General features: G+C 33.1%; 2 protein-coding genes across 2 annotated transcripts; one reads left to right on the forward strand and one right to left on the reverse strand.

The window, feature by feature from the left end:
• The first annotated feature begins 11,025 nt into the window (after nt 1–11,025).
• Nucleotides 11,026–11,809, forward strand: LOC137919410 (cuticle protein 38-like). The gene has a single exon (XM_068762478.1). The coding sequence runs from the start codon at nt 11,106–11,108 to the stop codon at nt 11,649–11,651; it is 546 nt and encodes a 181-aa protein (XP_068618579.1). The 5' UTR covers nt 11,026–11,105; the 3' UTR covers nt 11,652–11,809.
• Nucleotides 11,810–16,159: 4,350 nt separating this feature from the next.
• Nucleotides 16,160–17,086, reverse strand: LOC137919402 (cuticle protein 16.5). The gene has a single exon (XM_068762470.1). The coding sequence runs from the start codon at nt 17,031–17,033 to the stop codon at nt 16,245–16,247; it is 789 nt and encodes a 262-aa protein (XP_068618571.1). The 5' UTR covers nt 17,034–17,086; the 3' UTR covers nt 16,160–16,244.
• Between the last annotated feature and the right edge of the window lie 2,996 nt (nt 17,087–20,082).

The raw sequence follows: 20,082 nt of genomic DNA on the forward strand, positions 1-20,082 counted from the left end.
CGATTTTTTGGACATTGTAAAGTCGATATTTTATTACATACAAAAGACTTCAACGCACTTTATGTTATGAAGTTAATTATTTAATTTGTAAATATTTTTTATTTTATTTCACGGGACTGATTGTTGTATAAAAATAATAATGAGATATGTTTTAACTTCTTTTCATAAATATTGCGACCTACCTTTTATAATACTTAGATTAATTTAACTATAAGCCAAAATGAGCTCCAGCAATCATTAGGTTTAATTATTTTTTTCACTAAGGCTACTGAAACTACTATCAATGGTATTAAATTTTTATTTTATTGAATAAAAATTGCTTGATAAAGTGATAATTTTTTTTACAATGTATTTTATATAATAACGGACACTTAGAAATACATGTCCATAACAAATATATACTTGTTAAAGGGAACACAAAAACAAGGTTCGTCCATGGGCTAATAAATGACATTATTGTTATTGACTTAAACCTATATGAAAATTATAATATTTGAAGTCTTGTAGTTTAGTTTCTTTTATTAAATTCTAGTGCTCATTAAAATGTTTGAATTACGTATTAAAAATTTAATAGAACCATTATTTGAGACCAGTTTTAGTAGTGTAATTGTAAACCAGGATGATGTATTTCGGCACCATTGTAACATCTATACGTTCGTTGAACGAAGGCTTGCATAAGACGGGCTTTCCAGCGCGAACCGGACTTGCGCGGGCGCAACGCACGGCGATGCCGCGGCTTGCGCAATGGTTCGCTGAACCAAATCTTTGGTTTTGATATTGAATCCGTAACAAAATTATTATTCAGGGGAATAAACCTGTAAAATATTTATATGTATATAGATTTATATAAACCTAATTCAAAGCTCAAAATACTCCGTAGTATTCTTCCATAAATGTTATTATTACAATTCAATTTCCTTCTGCTTTGTTATGATTAAAAGTTTTGTATTACTTGTTATACACGAAGAATCAATTCTTAGCAAAATGTAATCGTATAAGCTTCTCAAGTATGCAAAGTATATACAGAATAATCCAGTAGCTCTTCAAAACAACTGATATAAACATCCATTATGTATATTCGTTTTTATTAAAACAACTTTTTTATAGTTTTAGGTTAAACCTCAAAAAGTAAATTATTGACGTTTTATAAATCAAGAAGTAAAAGATATTGAATGGGTATTCGTATGTGTACGCGTTATAAAAAAATGAATCAAGTAGAGAAAACGTCCCTTTTATTTATAATAAAATACTAAGTCTGCAGATAAATCGAGTAACTTTTAATAGATTTCAAAGTTATATTTAGTGACATTGAACTTATATTGGTTCATAGCTTATTATCTAACCTTTAGTTACATACATACATGTTTATTTTTATATTAGTTTTATATTAAAAATATTTAGTGTTTATACAGTATAAAGTAGACAGGCACTAAAATAAAAATATACTCGGGTATACCTGTGAAGAATTGGTAATGTGGTAGAGTCATTGCTCAAAACACTTAAAGGGTTTACAAGTTAAAAAAAGTTATAGTTATAGTGTCCGTTGCATAAATGAAAGTGCAATGAACTCATCCGAGAAGCACGTGTTGTGGCTTGAAGCATAATGAATGGAGGCCATCTTGTCCAATTATTTTTTTTAAGCTAGTTGAGCGTAAATTGAAGATGTTACGTAATGCGGATCAACGTCTTTCAAAATATTCGATAGGGTTTCTCCATACAGAGGATATTTTGAAAAGATCACGGGAGTTTTGGCAAAATATCATGGATAAAGTAAGTGGTAAAAGAAAGACAAATTTCATTATCTGTATTTTTTTCATTGATTATTGATAAGATAACGTTGTGGTAAAACTTGTAAAAAATAAGTTAACAAGTACAAGAAAAGTAGCTATTGAAGCTGGAAAAAACTGTTTTGCAAGATTTGGACGTGGATTTTCCGAATTGCTTCTATTGCAATATCGCAACGGAGGCCGTACGAGCCTTAACTTAGAACAATAAATCAGTGGAGTCGATGTTTTTTTACTTAAGCTTGTTTCAGTATTGAACATATCATTAATAATAAAGTATTTATTTAAAAATATGTGTGTACCAATATGTTGGTAGCTTATTAACATAGTAAATATTTAAAAGTAATTTAAATATTTAATAAAATGTTTATAATAGTTCAACACAAGACATTAGAAAATACGACAGCATGAGAGTAAACGTTAGAGATCTGTTACCGAGACGTCAGATAGTTTTTAATACTGATTTACAATGTTTTTCTTTCGAAACTATGTTTCTGTCTTGAAGTTACAGTTGTTAGTTAGATAACACTAAATTTACCGGAATTATTATCAATTGTGGTGAACTAATGTTATCTTATTAGAATTATTATTCGTATTTTAGCTTATTTCTAATTTTATAGCAAGGGTCGTAAAGCTATAATTTCAGGAGGAGTTGGACACAATAGTTAATAACTTTAAACCAAATATAAAACTAAGTTAACAAAACATGAGGTGCCAAAACTATAATTAAGGTATATATCGCTTAACTATACACCATTTTTACTATTTATAAAGGTAGTGCACAAATAAAATGTTTCAATAACATTAGCACCAAGGAGCCTTAATAATTTTTATTATCGGGAATAAAAATGATTTCTTTAACACATAAAGCGAAAATTGAAATGCAACCAATTTAAAGATGTATTTAGTTATAACGCTACTCATAGTGTCGTTTGTTATAATTGAATCGATGGCCTACTTTTATTTTATTGTATGATACGCCGCGTAACGTTGGGATTCCCTGTTCCTGTCAAGGACTCCTGACAAAACAGCATTCAGGATGCCTGTGTTGAGACGTTTTTAGGTTATGGTCAGGAAAGCGATGACGGTGTGACATTGCTGTTAAGATTACAGATTATTATCCTCATTTACGTCATTCATCTTTTTTTTAGTTTAATATAGCTGTTCTTCTTTTCCTTTATAATTAAATTATAGCATGTATTGAACACTGCCTCTAGTATCTAAGACAGCCTAGGTCTAGTTTAAATAGCAGAGATAAGACAAAAAAATAATATACACTATTAGTAATTTTGTAAAACATGGTGACAGCTGTGGAACTCGTTTACAACAATATTTCTATGAAATTTTATTGAATATGCCAAGTGTTTGCCGTTTTAGTGGCCACACAATGTTTATATGTTTTGGTTTTACCGTCACCTCACTAGTTGTATGAATGACACAGTTTTTTTTTTCATCTAAGATGTTGAATATGGTATTAATCCTAACTCGTCTTATGTATAAGTAGTGAGTATAGTTAGTGAATGATGTGTCTTCTTCTTTTAGCTGCTAGGTGCCCACTGCAAGCATAAGCCTTTCCCAAAGATCGCCACGACTACCGGTCTAGCGCTACCGCATCCGGCATCTTCCCGCGATTTTAACAATGTCGAAAACCTTTCGACCCCAACGGCGAACGATTACACGAGCAATGGACCAACTGCCACTTCACACGAACATTTAGATCATCAGTGACCTTGGCCCTTCTGCGGAACTCATCATTTCTGATCGCGCAGAGAAACTCCGAGCATAGATAGCACTCTGCATTGCTCTTTGGTTCTTGCATTGTTATAACGCCCACCGTAAGCGACCAATGTTTCCGATCCGTAAATCTTTACCGGCAATACACACTAGTCAAAGCCTATCGTCTTCAGGCATTGCAGTAGGCATTTTCATATGTATGTCAATCTGTTGATTATTTTAAAACACAATATTTATAAAAGTTGAATAATTATTTAGTTTCGTTAGTTAAATAAGTCCATGAATTAATCGTTTAAAGCCGTCGAATTAAAAAGTGTTTTATGAATTCAAGATGGTATCAATAAACGCGTGTATCTCGTCGGTGAGGAAACTGATGCTTTCTCTTAAATATGCGCATAACGTGGAGCTTATTTATACTTTTTAGTTTTATATAAAACAATTGGAGCATTTCATGTGTGCATGTGATCCAGTTATTTTGCTTTATCTTAATATTTTTCTATCATTATAACACTTAAAATCTCTATGTTATTTTTATTTTTCTTTTCATATTTTCAAACGTAAAAAAAACGTTTATCGATCAAGTGTTAAATATATGCCGTGCTTAGCAGGAATGGCCTTTTTAAGTTTTTAATATTTTATATTAGTGTACTTAATTTAGAAAATATGACCTTCGCATACACTAATGTATTGTAAATGTTTAACACATCATTATTCGCTACTGCTCATAAAGTTTGTAAACAAGTAAAAGGGCAGTGTATTCCTAGCAACTAATATTACATTTTTATTTGCGGTCTTTCTTTTTTGTCTTAAAAAATACTGTCTGTCTCTGGGCAGTTACAGCTTCACCATATTTATAGTGGAAGAGTGGTGAGGGCGCTTAACCTAGACCTTTACAGTTACACAACTCAAAGGCTCCTTAAGGAGCCTCGGCCCTTGAACTACAATGTTTATTTTACTTGGTTGAGGATTAAACAATCATTTGGCACTGCAACGAAGCCAATGTGCGGTTGATTCGTATTATTTGGTTTCAAAACCTTTGACAAACTCGAGGTCTTATGGATCCCGGACCTGCAAGCAATTAATTGCGCAGTCACATGCTATTCGCAGCAAGCAATTTCGTAGAGAAAGTAGATGTAAAAATAATTAAAGTGTCTATAGCGCCATCTGTCATCAATCATTGAAACTAATTATAATTATCAATTCTTACCCATAGCACGTTTAATTAAAATTTTCAAAAGTTATATGTTATATGTTGATTGTCATAATACGGTTTTCGTATGATCTATTTGCGATAAAATAATAAAAAACGAATAGAATAATCAGTCATGCCTTTTAACGTTTCATATGTCTAAATTTAATAGATAAGAAGAATGTTACAGAACTTTGTGACAGCGACATCTAGAAAAATACAAGGAAACTTTATTGTACAAAATTATTTAACCTCATGTAACTTTGATAATGGCGTTCTCAACTTAATTAGGCTACTATCTGGTAGATGGAAGTAAACATTTAAATTAAATATATATTCGCTTGAAAATACCCCTTCACTATACGTAAAGAGTATCCTCGGAAGAATCCGGGACCCGAAGCTTTCACGGCGGATTTATGCACTATCTCGATATCGGTTTGTGTGCAACTCTTTTTAAAATTTGCTAAACTTTATTTTGCTTAATTTCCGAACTCTTGAAACACAGCAGCGGTGGTGATGCTACCAAAGCCTGGAAAATCGTACCATCATTATCCCCTGTATTACTGTCCCATTGGCCACCTATTCAATATATACGTTGGATTAGGTGACATCTGCTGCTCACATTGAACCCAAGGCAGTCAGGATTTGCCTCACAGAGAAACTGCACAGTATATTTACGCTGAGGTCAGATTGAGGCGGTTGATGGTGTGAAGTGCCTATAGATGTAAAAAAGCCGATTTAAAACGTTTAAAACCAAAAGTGGCGGTTTAAAACCCCAAATAAATCTTTTTAAACGGTTTAAAACTCGCCTACTAAAATATAAGAACAGTGTTTTTACATATCACTATCGACAATACTTGGTCTTGTGTTAGTTACCTATGCAGTTTATACCTATGTAGGTAAGTGTATTATATTTTATTTATACATATAAAGTACTATAATTATAAAGAAACAATATTACATACAATAGATTAAAATATGTACCTAAATCATAAAGAAATTGTGGAAAGGAGTTTTGACCTTTATTTCCAAGTAGTTAAGGTCTACTCAAAGGTCCACTCCTCAATTTCTGTTCAAAGAGTTTGCCGACAGAGAGCCACCGCCGACTGCTATGCACACACACAGTCTGTCAAGAAAGTCATGAAAAGAAATAAAGTGTTGCCATATTTAATTTTAGGACAGAAATGTCAGTCAGTTTTACAAAGATAGTGGCGCCTCATAAATTTTCATGACTTTCTTGACTGTATGATCATCATGTTGTCGAGTGGACTGTGTAAGATTAGCCAGTTTTTTTTATTACTTTCAAGAAAAAGTCGGGTACCTAATAATCTAATTTTATAACAGCTCATTACATTTTAGTTATTTAGTGTACCTTTTTATTGAATCCAAATTTGTACATTTTTTTACAATACTGGCAACACTGACATGTCCGCACGCAACACGCTATGTATGTGTGTGTGTGGTCTGAAGAAGGCGAGCTGGCAACGTTGCATCTTGACGTCTCTCCGCGTGAGAAGTGCAAGTGTGTGAGTTTGGTTTTAAACCGAATGAAACTGATTGATAAATCTTTTCAAAATAACCAATATAGTTAACTAGGTAATAGTTTTTCAACTTAGCTAGGTAATGTCTACGCTTGGAATAGATAATATGTTTATATTTAAGAAAAACATAGTCGTCAATACTAAACGTTTAAAATCGAAAAAAATGGGTTTTTTCCGTTTTAAACGGTTTTTTTCGTTTTAAACCGATTGGTTTAATTCGTTTTAAACCGGCCTTACATCTATAGAAGTGCCCCATGCAAATGCTACCTAAAATGAGGTGTAGGCTAAGCGCCTTTTATACTCTGTTCTCTTATGCTCGAGGAATCTGTGTGCTAATATCTGTAAATGGTAATAGTGATAATTTTTGCAACTTAAAAAAGGTTTACGATCATTTTGTGTAAGCTGTTGTAAAGCTTAAGTTAACCAAAGGGTTAAAATGCTTTAAAAATTGACGTTTCTTTATTTTTTTGGTGACTTGCATTAACCTGATAAGAACAAGAAACTAAAATCGTATTTAAATTTATGCATTAAACTATTTTTGAGGTTTTAGCGAATAATTCAAATTTGTACGGACTTTTCATTCTTCATAAATTGTTTTCATTATATAAGAATAAATGTTTATGCTCGCAATGCGCAACTTGCCGTTTCGGATTCAATGGAAATTTAATTTTACAACCATTTATGATAGAGCCAAGCAAGTTTTGAAAGGCGGATGCCGTGCATATCACATTATGATTAATATCTCGCCACGGTTTTGTGGGTTGTCAGTAGGTAGATAACGACCTTCATTTTCTGTTCTGTGATATTCTGACTGTATGAACTATAAGCAATAAACAATAATATTGTTTATGTTATTTTTTAAGTATAATAATACTGTAAAAACGAGATAGAACGAGCTGAACGTCGGCTATATGATGTCTTTTTGGTTTTTTTTAAAAAGTACGAAAATCTTCATATTGCTTTGTGATTCATATTAGTGCTTTTGCAAAAAGTGTTTACGGTTCACTGCTGCTTGTAGACGTATTGATGTATGTTTACTAGGTAGTGGAAATTACCTATAAGGTTAGACTGACATAAGATAATTGCGCATGTATTTATTAGTTGCTTAATTACCGTAATTAATTACCATTATGCCTAACTTGAAGTTGATTTTTGATAAAACTATTTTATTACAAGGCACACATTAAAATAAAAAAGAACGAGAAAGTAGTTAAATATTATAAAGAGTTTTTATAAAATAACGTCTATATATAATTCCTTTAAGGTAATATTTTTAAGTATATATTTATACTAAGGTATATTTATAGATGCATTCAGCTTTATTGCCATTACATGATTAACATTGCACAGTTACATACATTTAAGGGTACAAAATTGTCCTAAAGAATAAAAATAGTTTCAAAATAGTTTTCATAGATGAATCGAATTATAACATTTTCATACTGTGGAGTTTGGCAACACATAAAGTACTTTCGTAATTAAACAGAAGTGCCGATTTGTGTTACAAATTTCATTCCTCTAATAAAAATAGATTATTTCTGCATATAGACTATAATATAGCCAAACGCTACATCTCCTTGAAACATGTTTTACATCCTAGTAACATGATTTGTTACACTTCGCATAACACCCGGATATAGCACATGTTTTTGTATGAGAAGATTAGAATATGTAATGTCCAAAATGTTTTTAATTATGAACTCTATGACATAGATAAAAAGTTTCCTGCTTGTACGAAAACATGAGTGAACAAGTACGTTCTATTGAAACAAAGTAGGATTTGATTATTTTAATTAATAAATAATTATTTTTGATGCTTGCTCGTGCAAAGCCTTGAATTTAGCACGTAAGAATGCGGTGCTATAGAAAACTATGTTTCTTGAATATTACGAAAGGTAGTAAGTACCTTGTCCATGGATTGTAATTAGAGTACATGGTGTACCAAGGCCAAGCAAACCGCCTGCACTAAGTACTCATACCTTATAGGGGATTATCACAACCCAGAGCATCTCTTTTTAGTACAAGGGAACAGGAGACATGGCAAAATATTTATTAACAACCGATTAGAGGTTCTATTACTAATAAAATCAATCACTCTCTAACAGTTAGCACACGCGTGTATGTTTTGCACAACTTAAACCTCATTTCTTAAATAATCTCATGACGAAACTTAAATCCATATATTCTGCGAGATACTCCTCTTCACGTATACTCAATTTCATTTTATATTATTTAATTTCATATTATTTAATGCCTATGTTAATCCTATGGTAATAAATTCCTCTGAGGTTTTTCTGCTATCTACTCTCAAAAAATTCTAATTTTTCTTTATGATGTTAAATAAATGAATAAAAAATTGCTCATTTAGGATTCACAAGCCACGAGAATAGAATTCTGGGAAAACTAAACGAGAAAATAATTTTTGACAGCAGCGAACAAGAATAAATCGATCGTATTCTTCTCAACTTACGACGTACAAGTCTCTTTGCTCCACTAATTACACTAATTGCGCAGGCTTAAAAAATTAAGCAATACGACTTTAGCTGTGTCAGTTGTACTAACTTAGATAACCATAAACCCAGAAAAAACCACCGGTGCTTGCAACAAACATTGTGTATTTTCTTTATTTTTACGATGCGGTCAATCTTGATGTTTTTATAAATAGGGGAATATAGGCTCTTTGATCGAAATGCGTATTAACTAAAACACTCCAATGAAAATAATACAGTAAATTACATAATTTTAAAATGTGTCTTCTATTGGACCCTGAAAGTTATAAACGTGTTGCGTATATGTAATGATATTCGTTGATATTTATATTTACCGGCACACTAACGATTTTTTAATATTTTTTTTAAGGAAGAATAGTTAAATATTTGATGTTAAAACAAATAACATATAGTTTATCATAGGAGTAACTAATATTATTAAAAAAATCTACTGTTAAAAGATTTTCCAAGAACGGCGAGCCATATGTATATAAATATATACAAGACAAGACAGATTTCGGCCGATATACTTAATCATTACAATCTGTCCAAGTAGTGGTCAGCTTTGAACGAATTTTATAAAATTAGAAAATTTGGGTTGAACGGACGTTCATAAACTATAATTACTTTTGAACAATAGTTCTTATAACTAAAAAATGATATAATATTTCAGGCCAACGTATTAAAACTTATCAAAAATAGATTTTATGAAATTACACCCACACCCATTCACATAAGGCAGTGCGCGCCCCACGACGCGGGCCGGGGACAGCTGGTTAATCATGTAATTGTATGATATCGATTCTCCTTATTAGAACAGAAAACAGTCAACGTATACATGCGTAAGTGTAAGCTCTGTACTCCAATTATATACACAAGCTCGCTGGTTACAAGGCTTTAGGTAAAATAGCATACAAAAAGCCCGTTTTTATTTATTGACTCTGAACTATTATATTCAACTGCATAAAACTGAACTTTATAGCAAAGGAATCCTCTCCTTTTCAACCTTTTTTGAGGTTCAAAGAGAAATTAATAAAAGTACGTGAAATATGTAACAAGTTAAATGGCGATGGTGGAGAATTGAGATTTGCGACCGTAGTTCGCCAGTTTGATTCCCGGGATAAAATTTTTCGTACTTCACACTTTGTGCTTCAATTATGTAGGTTTGCCACTGTTCATAAACAAGTTTCGAGAGGTTGGGCAGCAGCGTCCCCTGCGTACCCTAATACCAAATTGCGATCGCCAACTCCTCTGTCAAGCTTTTATCTTTGGAGGACGACTATGTCTCGGACGCACATGGGCTGAATAACAAAATAAATGATATATAAAAAAAATATAGCCTTAGAATCACTGACAATCACTTACATAATATATATATATACATATTTATTATTTATTAATTTTTTATATTATTTATTTAGTTGTGTGATATATATAATGTGAGATATATAATAGTAAGCACAATTATCGGAATTCAATTAATTCAATTGTGTAAATAAATTAATCACACTGATTTAAAACTAATTAGTCCGCTAGTTTTGTTTAAGGAAATATCTAGGTTTCAAAATAGCCTATATATTAAAGTTTTTACAATACAATTTGGTAAATATTAAGCGTTAAATTTATTTCAGGAATTCAATCCGTGAATGATTAAATCATCTTTGGTACCGCCATAACTAAACACCCACTTATAGATCCTCTCATACCATTAGTGAACTTCTAGGTTTATATTTTTCTATAATTAGTTTACAAAAATTGGAGTTACATATAAGTATAAACAATTACACACTCGTTTTCTATTTGAAATAAGAATAAAACTGTAAAATTGAAACACACGTAAATAGGAGTGTCCTAGAAAGAAAATATTATTTGAAATAAAATAAAATTCTGATACGTTCATTCTCGTCTAAAATCAACGTCCAACTATTTTTAAATGTATGATGTACGAGGAAATTAAATATCTCTATTATATAGTAATTGGTTTAATTTCCTGATGATATTTAACTAATTTTTCAGTATTTATTGCGGATATTGGGCGGATACGCTGGTCGTTAAAGTGACAAAATTTAAATAAATTTCAAATTATTACATATCTATAGAAGTTAATTGAAATGCCAAGGAGTTACCGCTGTCATAGACGTATGTGTAAGTAGCGCAACTCCGACCTTTTTGTCATCTAAATTCGGCAACTGTTTACAAGGACAGTGACTTTTGTATTCCCGACGCCCAAATAATGATCTCGACTAAGTTATGCATAGATTATGTGCATCCGTATAAATAGTGTCACATTTGTATTTCGGGCATCAGTCGGCTGCGATAGCTCGAAGTGATCTCCGTCTTTTGAAATCTAGCACAGACCACGTTCAAAATGAGATCGCTGGTGGTGTTCGTCGCTGCGTTGGCCCTCTCCGTCGCTGCTCCCAGTGACGAGGCTGCGTTGAAGAAAAGGTCTGTTGGATACAAATTAGCTTACACTGTACCAACGTCAGTTGTCGCTGCACCCATTGTTGCCGAGCCCTTAGTTGAAGCACGTGCAGTGTACGCTAGCCCCGAAGTCTATGCTCCGTCCGCAACAGTATACTCATCAGGTTCTGCGGTATCTCACCAATCGAGAGTTGACGTGCGAACTTCTCCCGCGGTGTACGCCTCCGCGCCAGCTGTTGTCGCCTCACCAACCGTCGTAGAAACTGCGCCAGTTGTTGGAGCCCGCGCCCTATACTCGGCACCATTGTACGCTGCACCTGCCGCTGTTTCCCATCAATACCGGTATGACGTTCGTACCTCCCCGGCAGTGGTCAGTGAGCAAGTCTTAGCTCCGGTTGTGGTCGACCAGCAACTTGTGTCCGCACCAAGTGTTATTGATGCCCGTTCAATATGGTCTCCATCCCTCTATGCATCGGCCTGGAAGAAGTAACGTGGTAATCAAAAATAAGTATTTTATCTGTTTACTTTTCTTTTAAAGTAATCTATCAGAACAAATCATTGTAAACAACTGTTATTGAGCTTATACATATAATAGAGATTTTTGTACGAAAAATACGACCGAAACTTTAATAAATAATGATCAATTGATTTTTCTTTTATTATTGAATTTATAAATACCTTTGTCATAAAAAATATTTACTTTGTTGAAACTCGATGATTTTTTTGGTTAGGAATTTTAAATAAGCGCATATTTAAGTGGGGGAAAAAATTTATAATATCAATTTTTTGTAAAAGAAAGTCTTGTGATATCTTACTTTCACCAGTCTTTCTAAGATTATAAATCTTAGTTCGAATTCTAAAACTTAATAGTTATCATAGACAAAGACATTTGTGCGTATTTATATTTTATCACTGCTCCCAAACGACGAAGCAACTTTGCGCGAAAATCAGCATCTATTAGTAATAAGAGTTCAAAAGATGGTTACCACAACTATTTCGACCCCGTGATCAACGGTCCGTAGCCTTTTTTTGAAAGAAGTGAAAAGGGAGCGTGACTTAAATGTTAACTGAGAACCAGAAGCCAAGGAACCTGCACTTAGTCTAAAATCACGTAACATTCAATACATACTTAAATACTGTAAAACTTATAAACGAACAATTAAAATTTATCATCAACGTCATCGGAGGTAAAATATAAACATGACCCAAAATTATTTAAGCGTAAGAACTTAAGGAAAGTGCAGAGAGTTTTTCTAATTAGGCCAACGTTTGATTATGAACTTATAAGTAAGTAAGAATGGTGGTAATTGTAATAATTTAATTTGAATTTTAAAGCGAGGTATAAGTTGGCAGGTACAAGGCCGTTTATTTAACCTTTCATATAATACTTGACATTGCTGTTGCACTAATATTAATTTCCAGCCTCGTATAATATGAATTTAATTATTTATTTCACTATAAGCCAGGCGTATAACTCTGACCATTTTTTTAATTATATTTCAACTTATAAGCTGTTTGAAGGTTTTTTTAAAATAATTTATTAATAGAAACGCAAAACAAACAAATAGCATTTATACACTAACTAAATTTCTGTAAGAATAAAAAGTATAGACAGTATATTTTGTATTGAATAAACCGTATCGTCATAAACTTAGACGTGGAACATCTACTGTTGGACATTGGCCTATTCCAAAGATTTGCAAAACGCTCGTTTGAAAACGGCCTGCATCCAGCGTTGTCCGACGGCTTTGTTATGTCTATAATAATATCGAAGGATGTCCGTCATACGCTGTGTTTGTTAACAAAAGCAAAGGTTGTGCTAAATTAGATAAACACTTTCGTAGATAAAAATGTAGATGTAAATTCATATGCTGTAATATAAACAATGTCTTTAATATAAGCAACATAAGTAGTTCATTTTCAACATAAAAATTTTGTTTAAACATTTAAAAATAATATGCAAGAAACAGTTAACTGTATTAAGATATTTATAACTCCTATACCACTGTCTCAAGCCGAACTTTATAGCGAAGGCATTCCCTACCAGCTACCTATTTATATTAACTATAATAATTGAAATAAACTTAAATAAATAATAGAAATAAATAACAGATAAATACATTAAATGACGAAAAAATAGGTATTCTCAGATCCAACATAAATATATTTATCCTGTATCCAGCAGTGGACGTTCTAACACCAGTGGCGTACCTAAGGGGGGGGGGGGGGCGGAGGGTGCGGTCCGCACCGGGCGGCACTTACCTTGGGGCGGCATTTTTTAAATTTACTTATAGTTGTAAAAAGCAAAATATTCATTTCATATTTATTTTCTTTCTTGAATAATAAATTAAAATTCTGTTCCCAACATTGTAATTTATTTAAGAATTTTTTTAACAATTTCAATCAGTGTCGGTAGTTGCGAAAGAAGCTTCTCAAAATTGAAGTTGATAAAAAATTATCTTTGTTCTACAATGAGTCAATTAAGACCAAAAACTCTTGCAATATTGCCAATAGAACAAGAAATTAAAAATAATTTTAATTTTAAGAGCATTATACACGATTTTTCTAGTATGAAAGCTAGAAAGAAGAGTAGATATTATATAAATATGTTTACGAGTGCATACACATATGTCTAAAAAAATTTACTCTGTGTATTAATTAATATTGATTAAATAACTTAAAAATTTATTTATGTGTGTTAATTTATAAAAAACCACTATTTGATTGACTTATAATAGAAGGGGCGGGAAACTGGAGATCGCCCCGGGCGGCAAAAGTTCTTGTTACACCACTGTCTAACACTAACACTATGACGATGATGATTAATTTTTCCTTCAACACTTTTAACACATCATTTAGTTTCATCATAGCTTCTTAAGTTCCTTTTCGTTAAATCATATCACAGATCATGATTCTGATAGCATTTATTGTTTATGCACCTGCTGCTGTGGTACTTCACATCCATGCATTCTTTGTTTCGTTGGCACAGCTAGGACTTCATACGGCACTGTTATTAGATCAACGCGGATGTCCTTTAGACGTGATCACATTTTTTACATAATTTATTTTCCCGAATCATTTTCAATTCTTAAGCCACACGGAATTTTCCTGAGCCATTTAGAGTGTGGTAAGTTAACAACAACAAAAGTTAATTATTTCACTTTGTTACGAAGATATTTAATCTGTGAAGCGTGATATTTGAGACGATATTTAAACCTTTTAACAACATTATGTTACGTACACAAACGAGGTCGCTTTGGTAATACTAAATGTGTTTTGATAATACTGTTTTTATGAGAACATTTCTAACTTCATCGGAACCTAAAACTAGCTTTTTTCATAACTAAGATTTCTCTTCTAGATGACAGGGCATGTTTTAAATAAATGATGCGTAATATACATATATGAGATACACAGATATAAAGCATTTACACAGAATTTGCGCGAACTAACTACGTTCGCTATATTGCAGTAACATAAAAATTTATCATGTATATTAGACAACCAGTAATCATTTTAAGATAATTTTTAATTTTTTTCCCTGATAGAGTGTAGTAAGTGGACTGACTTCCGATTTGAACCGGATTTATATGATTAATAATTTGTGTTCCGTGTTTCCATATAAAGGATAAACGGAAAGCTAACATTTTATGATACAAGCCTGTGACCTTTGAGCAAAGATCAACAGTAGTCATAAAATTTAATAATCCCCAATGCCTTAAGAAAAACAACTTATTAACTTTTCTAAATTATCATAATGTCTAGAGATTTGTAATAATTAATTCGATATATAAATATATAAAAAAATAAAATTAAATGAAAATAAAAATTAATACTTTAAGGATTACAAAGTCGTTGAATGGGGCAACGCAAGGCAGGTCATCGTGGCGATCTTTGGGGTAGGCCTTGCAGTGGATCAGCTGATATGATGATGAATACGATGATTTAAAAGATTGTTTAAGTCATACAATAAAAATAAAATAAAGAAAAAAGAGCTAAGTTAGGAATATTAACACGAACCGTATTAGTTGAAAGTCTTTCAAAAATTACTCCGCAGCTAACGTATTAAATGATGTATTATTACTTGTTAGAAATTAATAATGCAGAACAAGTATTCATTTTCTACGTCGTTGGAATATATATCCTTCTTTTAGAGAAAGGTATGGTGTAATTAACGGTATGAGCCCAGAACAAAATTAGTGGATTTTAAAAGTACGTGTTTATCTTTTGAATGTTGGATACTAGGTTTTTGGCTGTGAAGATATACATATATAATTCACACAGTGTTTCCAGTTTGTAATCGAAACAGTATCCTACATTTGTATGCCACAGTGGTTTACTACTGGGGCACTACTATTTAACTTATTGAAAAAAAACTAAAAGAAAACTAACGAGAAAACTAACTAAGTATTTAGCTTATTTCTTTAATACTACGCTTAACGTTTATAAAAAGATAATAATGTTAAAGGAGAACGAAATTTGCAAAGTATTTATGTTAAAATTATTGATTTAATAAATGATGGTTCATTTCAATACTAATTGGTGCTGGCACACATTAATATCATTTACCGACACGTTATCTATCACTTTTTAAGTAACCCAAAAATTAATGTTCAGGTTTTCAAAATAAGAATTTTTTATGTAACCTACGAAACAAGGTCCTTATTTAGGAAAAGTAAAAACAAAAGATAGAAGGATTTGTGGAGTCACTTAATTTTAAATTCATTTATAATAAATAGTATCATAAATTTTAAATACTTACATACATAAAACTTGATCTGAGTACGAACAATCATTTAAGAGTTCAAAGGAAAAAATAATTTATCTGTAGTAAAATTAATATTTATATGCTATACACGTGTTAAAAGATTGAATTTTTGATTTAGTTGTTGAAAAATATTACATCTCACCTCTGCGTAATATTTTATAATTATTTTGTGTTTAGTGGTAATTATTAGCAGGTTCAACGTAATTAATAATGCCCAAGTTTTTGTATTTTAAATGTTTATTTTTATGTTATTTTTTATTCATAAATTATTGATTCGTTTAAATTTAAAAAATCTTAGGTCGTCATATTCGCTCTTCACCAGCTATGCGCGGAATGGAGAAGTCCGGAATGCGCAAGAGGGGCAGACAGGTAGCCGTGCGCGAGAGGAGCTGACACGACACCGTGCGCGAAGGGGGCGACGGCGGCCACTGCGATTGCGGGGCTGGTGCGAACGTCAACGCGGGACTGGTGCGACACGGCGGCCGGAGCGACGGCGTGAGCGACGACGGGCGCGACGGCAGCATGCGCGAGCACGGGCGCGGCTACGGCGTGGGACACCACAGCAGGGCTAGACACGACGTCCACGCGAGACTGGTGGGATACGGCAGCCGGGGCAGCAGCGTACACTGGAGCGGCGTGTGCGAGAACGGGAGCGGCGTAAGCGATATGTCCCAAGGAGCGTTTCTTCAGCAGGTGTCCGTGTCCGGCGAGTCCGAGCGCAGAGTGTCCCAAAAGAGGGGCGCCGTAAACACCGTGGGCAGCCAAGACGGGAGCGGCGTGTGCGGTGACGATTGCGGGGCTGGTACGCACATCTACACGAGATTGGTGAGACACGGCTGCAGGTGCGGCGACAACAGCTGGTGCGGCGACCAGGGCGGGCGCGGCGACCACGGAGTGTACGATGGGAGCTACAGCCAAGGCACCGTGTCCTTCCAAAGCTTTAGCTTGGAGGTGGATAGCGCGCGCGTTGATCACATCAGCGGTATCGAGTGGGCGACCGTGCGGGTCCAGGACCACCGCGGCGTGGTGCGCGGGCTGCGCCCACGGAATGATTGAACCGCAAGCCACGGAAGCGAGAGCGAAAAACACCACCAGCGATTTCATTTTGAACGTGGTCTGTGCTGTTTCTGACGAACTAGATCACTTCAAACCGTACTCGGTCGACTGATAAATTCGACTTGCGTACAGTCATATTTATACTGATCGGATATAATTAAAAAGTAAGGCAATTTCAGTTGGTAAGACTTGTAATGCTAGAACAATGTCCGTTGTCAATAAAATGAATGACCTCGCGGACTGTGGCGGTCATAACGAAAGAATTTCGTGGTCGCTGTATGTAGTGCGCAACGACTGTTAGCAGACACACGCGTGCTGATGCTATCTCATTATTTTAACAATAAAAAGTATTTCATAAAAGAGTTAGCCTAATGTCGTAATATAAAAACTACTGGTCCATGATAATTTATGTATAAGGATATATTCGCGGGAGCGTATTGTGAAAGTATTAAATTCCTTACCAATATTGCTAAACCCTATTTAAATTAAGCTTTTAAAGTGGGTATTGAGATAGGAACACCGCATAATTTCTATAAGTAAAGTAGATAAATCTTGAATGTGAATGGTGTGGTAGCCTTGCGAAAGACGCGGACAAAAGTAATGGGGCGCAGCCGGTCGGGCCGAGTGGACTGTATTCGCAGGACATTTTATTGCTATCTGAATTAGTTCCGGCTAACTATCGTGGCTTTGCGCTTAGTGCTCTCAAGCTTAGCTTTTAGAACCTGTACTTGACTATAAGCAATGTTAAGCGATGCAATGACTAAACTTTAAATGCTTTTTTTAAATAACTTAAAAATATTAATTATTAGTGGCTTCTTTATAAATCGGAGGTAGCAAGTGTGTTACGAAACATCTATAAGATTTATGATAAAGTACTCATTTTTTTTGACGCGTAACAATTACATCTTTAACAATGAGGACGTGTTGTTTCAACAATTAGCCAATAAAATTTTTAAATTGTATTATGCTTTGTAGTATAAATAAATAAATGTATTCATTGACGGATGTAAATAAAACGGATATTTAGTTCATATCATAATGACGTATTAGTAATGAACCGGTTCATTGAATATATCAAGTACGAGATCAATGTCTTTTATACATGAATGTCACTTGTGTACGTTATGTTTACACACAAAGCTAAATAGTGTTCAGATTTATCTAGAAGAAATTAGTTATTATGGACGTAAAAATTTTAAGTGTACTTACACAAAAACTACCAGTTTTCGTAAATATCGCACAATATAAACTTAGTTGATAGATTGACTCACATGCTCTTAAAATTATATATAGTTAAAATAACTTAACATTTTTTTTATATCAAATCATCAGACCATCAAATTTAAACGTAATAAAGTAGATTAATACCAGGGCGTCATAATTCGTAATACGTCATAATATTTATAAATCTAGTTGTAATAATTAATAACGTTGAAAGTAATTGTACATCATACAGTTTTTAATTTACCTTTTCTAACAATGTCTATTCAAAACATTGTTTTATTAATAAAAAATATTTGATGTATTGGTGCTCATATTCAATAAAAAATGTAATATATATGTATATAACTTTTAAATAACTAAAACACTGGTACCAAAATAGAATAATACTGGAGCGTTATGATCCAATAGACATTACGTAAATTTATTAATATAATTAAATGAATTAATAATGTTGTAAGTAGGTGTGAATAATATAGTTTTTACTTAGTCATGTACCTAAACTTCGTTAAAAATATGTTGTATTTTTCCAATTATTCGTGTAAAAAATAATTTGTTCTCTTCCCTGATATATACAACGCAAGAAGGCTTTAGGAAAGCCCACAAGCAATTAATTTAAGGTGCCTACGAATTATTTTTTGTTCGTGTTCTCATTATGCCACAACGCGTTTCCGCAAAGCATATGACCAATGTAATTATAATTGATATCATTCCGTCGTACCACTTTTAAGGTCAATACGAGAACTTAAAAGCAAGTGTTGAAGTTTATAAAACACAGTTTAAAAGCGAGGTCCGTATCAGTCGGCCGCTAAGCGTTGTTTTGCAAACTGTAACAACAAAAGTTTTTATAAAACGAGGTATTGTAATGGCCAAAGTTATTGTTTAAAGTACTCATGATACGAATTTTCTTATTTCAATCAAAGAATAAATAATTATGTTTTCCGCAGCTAGGGATATTAATGACTTTTTACGTCTAAGTACTTGAACGATCTTGTGTATATAAACACTATTAGGATTTCCTTAGGTCGCCTATTTCTTTTGTAGCCAAGGTAGAGTCTGAAAGCGTTCTAAACACTTTTCTAAAAACGTTAAAAATTGTAGCTGAATTTTGAGCTTTGATTAACTAAAGCAGATGCATTGATTAGAATAATAATAAGCGATGGTTTTTCCTTGCGGAGTCCGTATTTTTTTTTTTCAAAATTATTATCGTCAAACGGAAAAAAAAGAGAATAAATCCAATCGTAACAGTTTTTGTTTAATTCTTGGCTTAATTCGCATCATTTCAATACAATTTTTTGTCTGTTACAGTTTTGGCTACCTTTTGTTGATAATTTAATCTTGTGACCCACTTTATGATTTTCTTCCAGGCGCCACTTTCATTGCAAAATCCAAAGTAACTGTTTCAAATTGGTTATTTTATTTTTCCGATCTGCCGTGCTAGCAGTATTTGGAACCATTAAACAAATTGAACGTAAGGGTATAACATAAATATAATTTGAAGTATATATAACGGACAGAGAGATATAGAGCACGTATGTTACATTTTTATATACTCCTAACACCATCCATGCAGAATTTCAACGTTTAGATCATACTTACTGTAAAGATTTCGTAAAATAAACTTGAATCAATAATGATTAATAATATCGTGATTAAATATGAGTCTGCCTGCTTTTAAAATTAGCATATATTAGTAAATAACTAATTTTACATATCGTAATTTCAAGTATTCAGTGTCGAGTTGTGCTACTGTTTGATTTAAATATCCTTGAGACTCTCATTTCCATGTAAATTATTTTTCATCGAATCCCCTAAACAAGTTCAAACAGGTTTAGTTTTTTAAAAAAATACCTCGTACGTTTGGCGAGACCTGCAG

Source organism: Battus philenor, unplaced genomic scaffold (genome assembly GCF_028537555.1).
Source record: "Battus philenor isolate CCGP_79_NKW_IND1 unplaced genomic scaffold, ilBatPhil1.0.hap1 SCAF_16, whole genome shotgun sequence".
NCBI lineage: Eukaryota > Metazoa > Arthropoda > Insecta > Lepidoptera > Papilionidae > Battus > Battus philenor.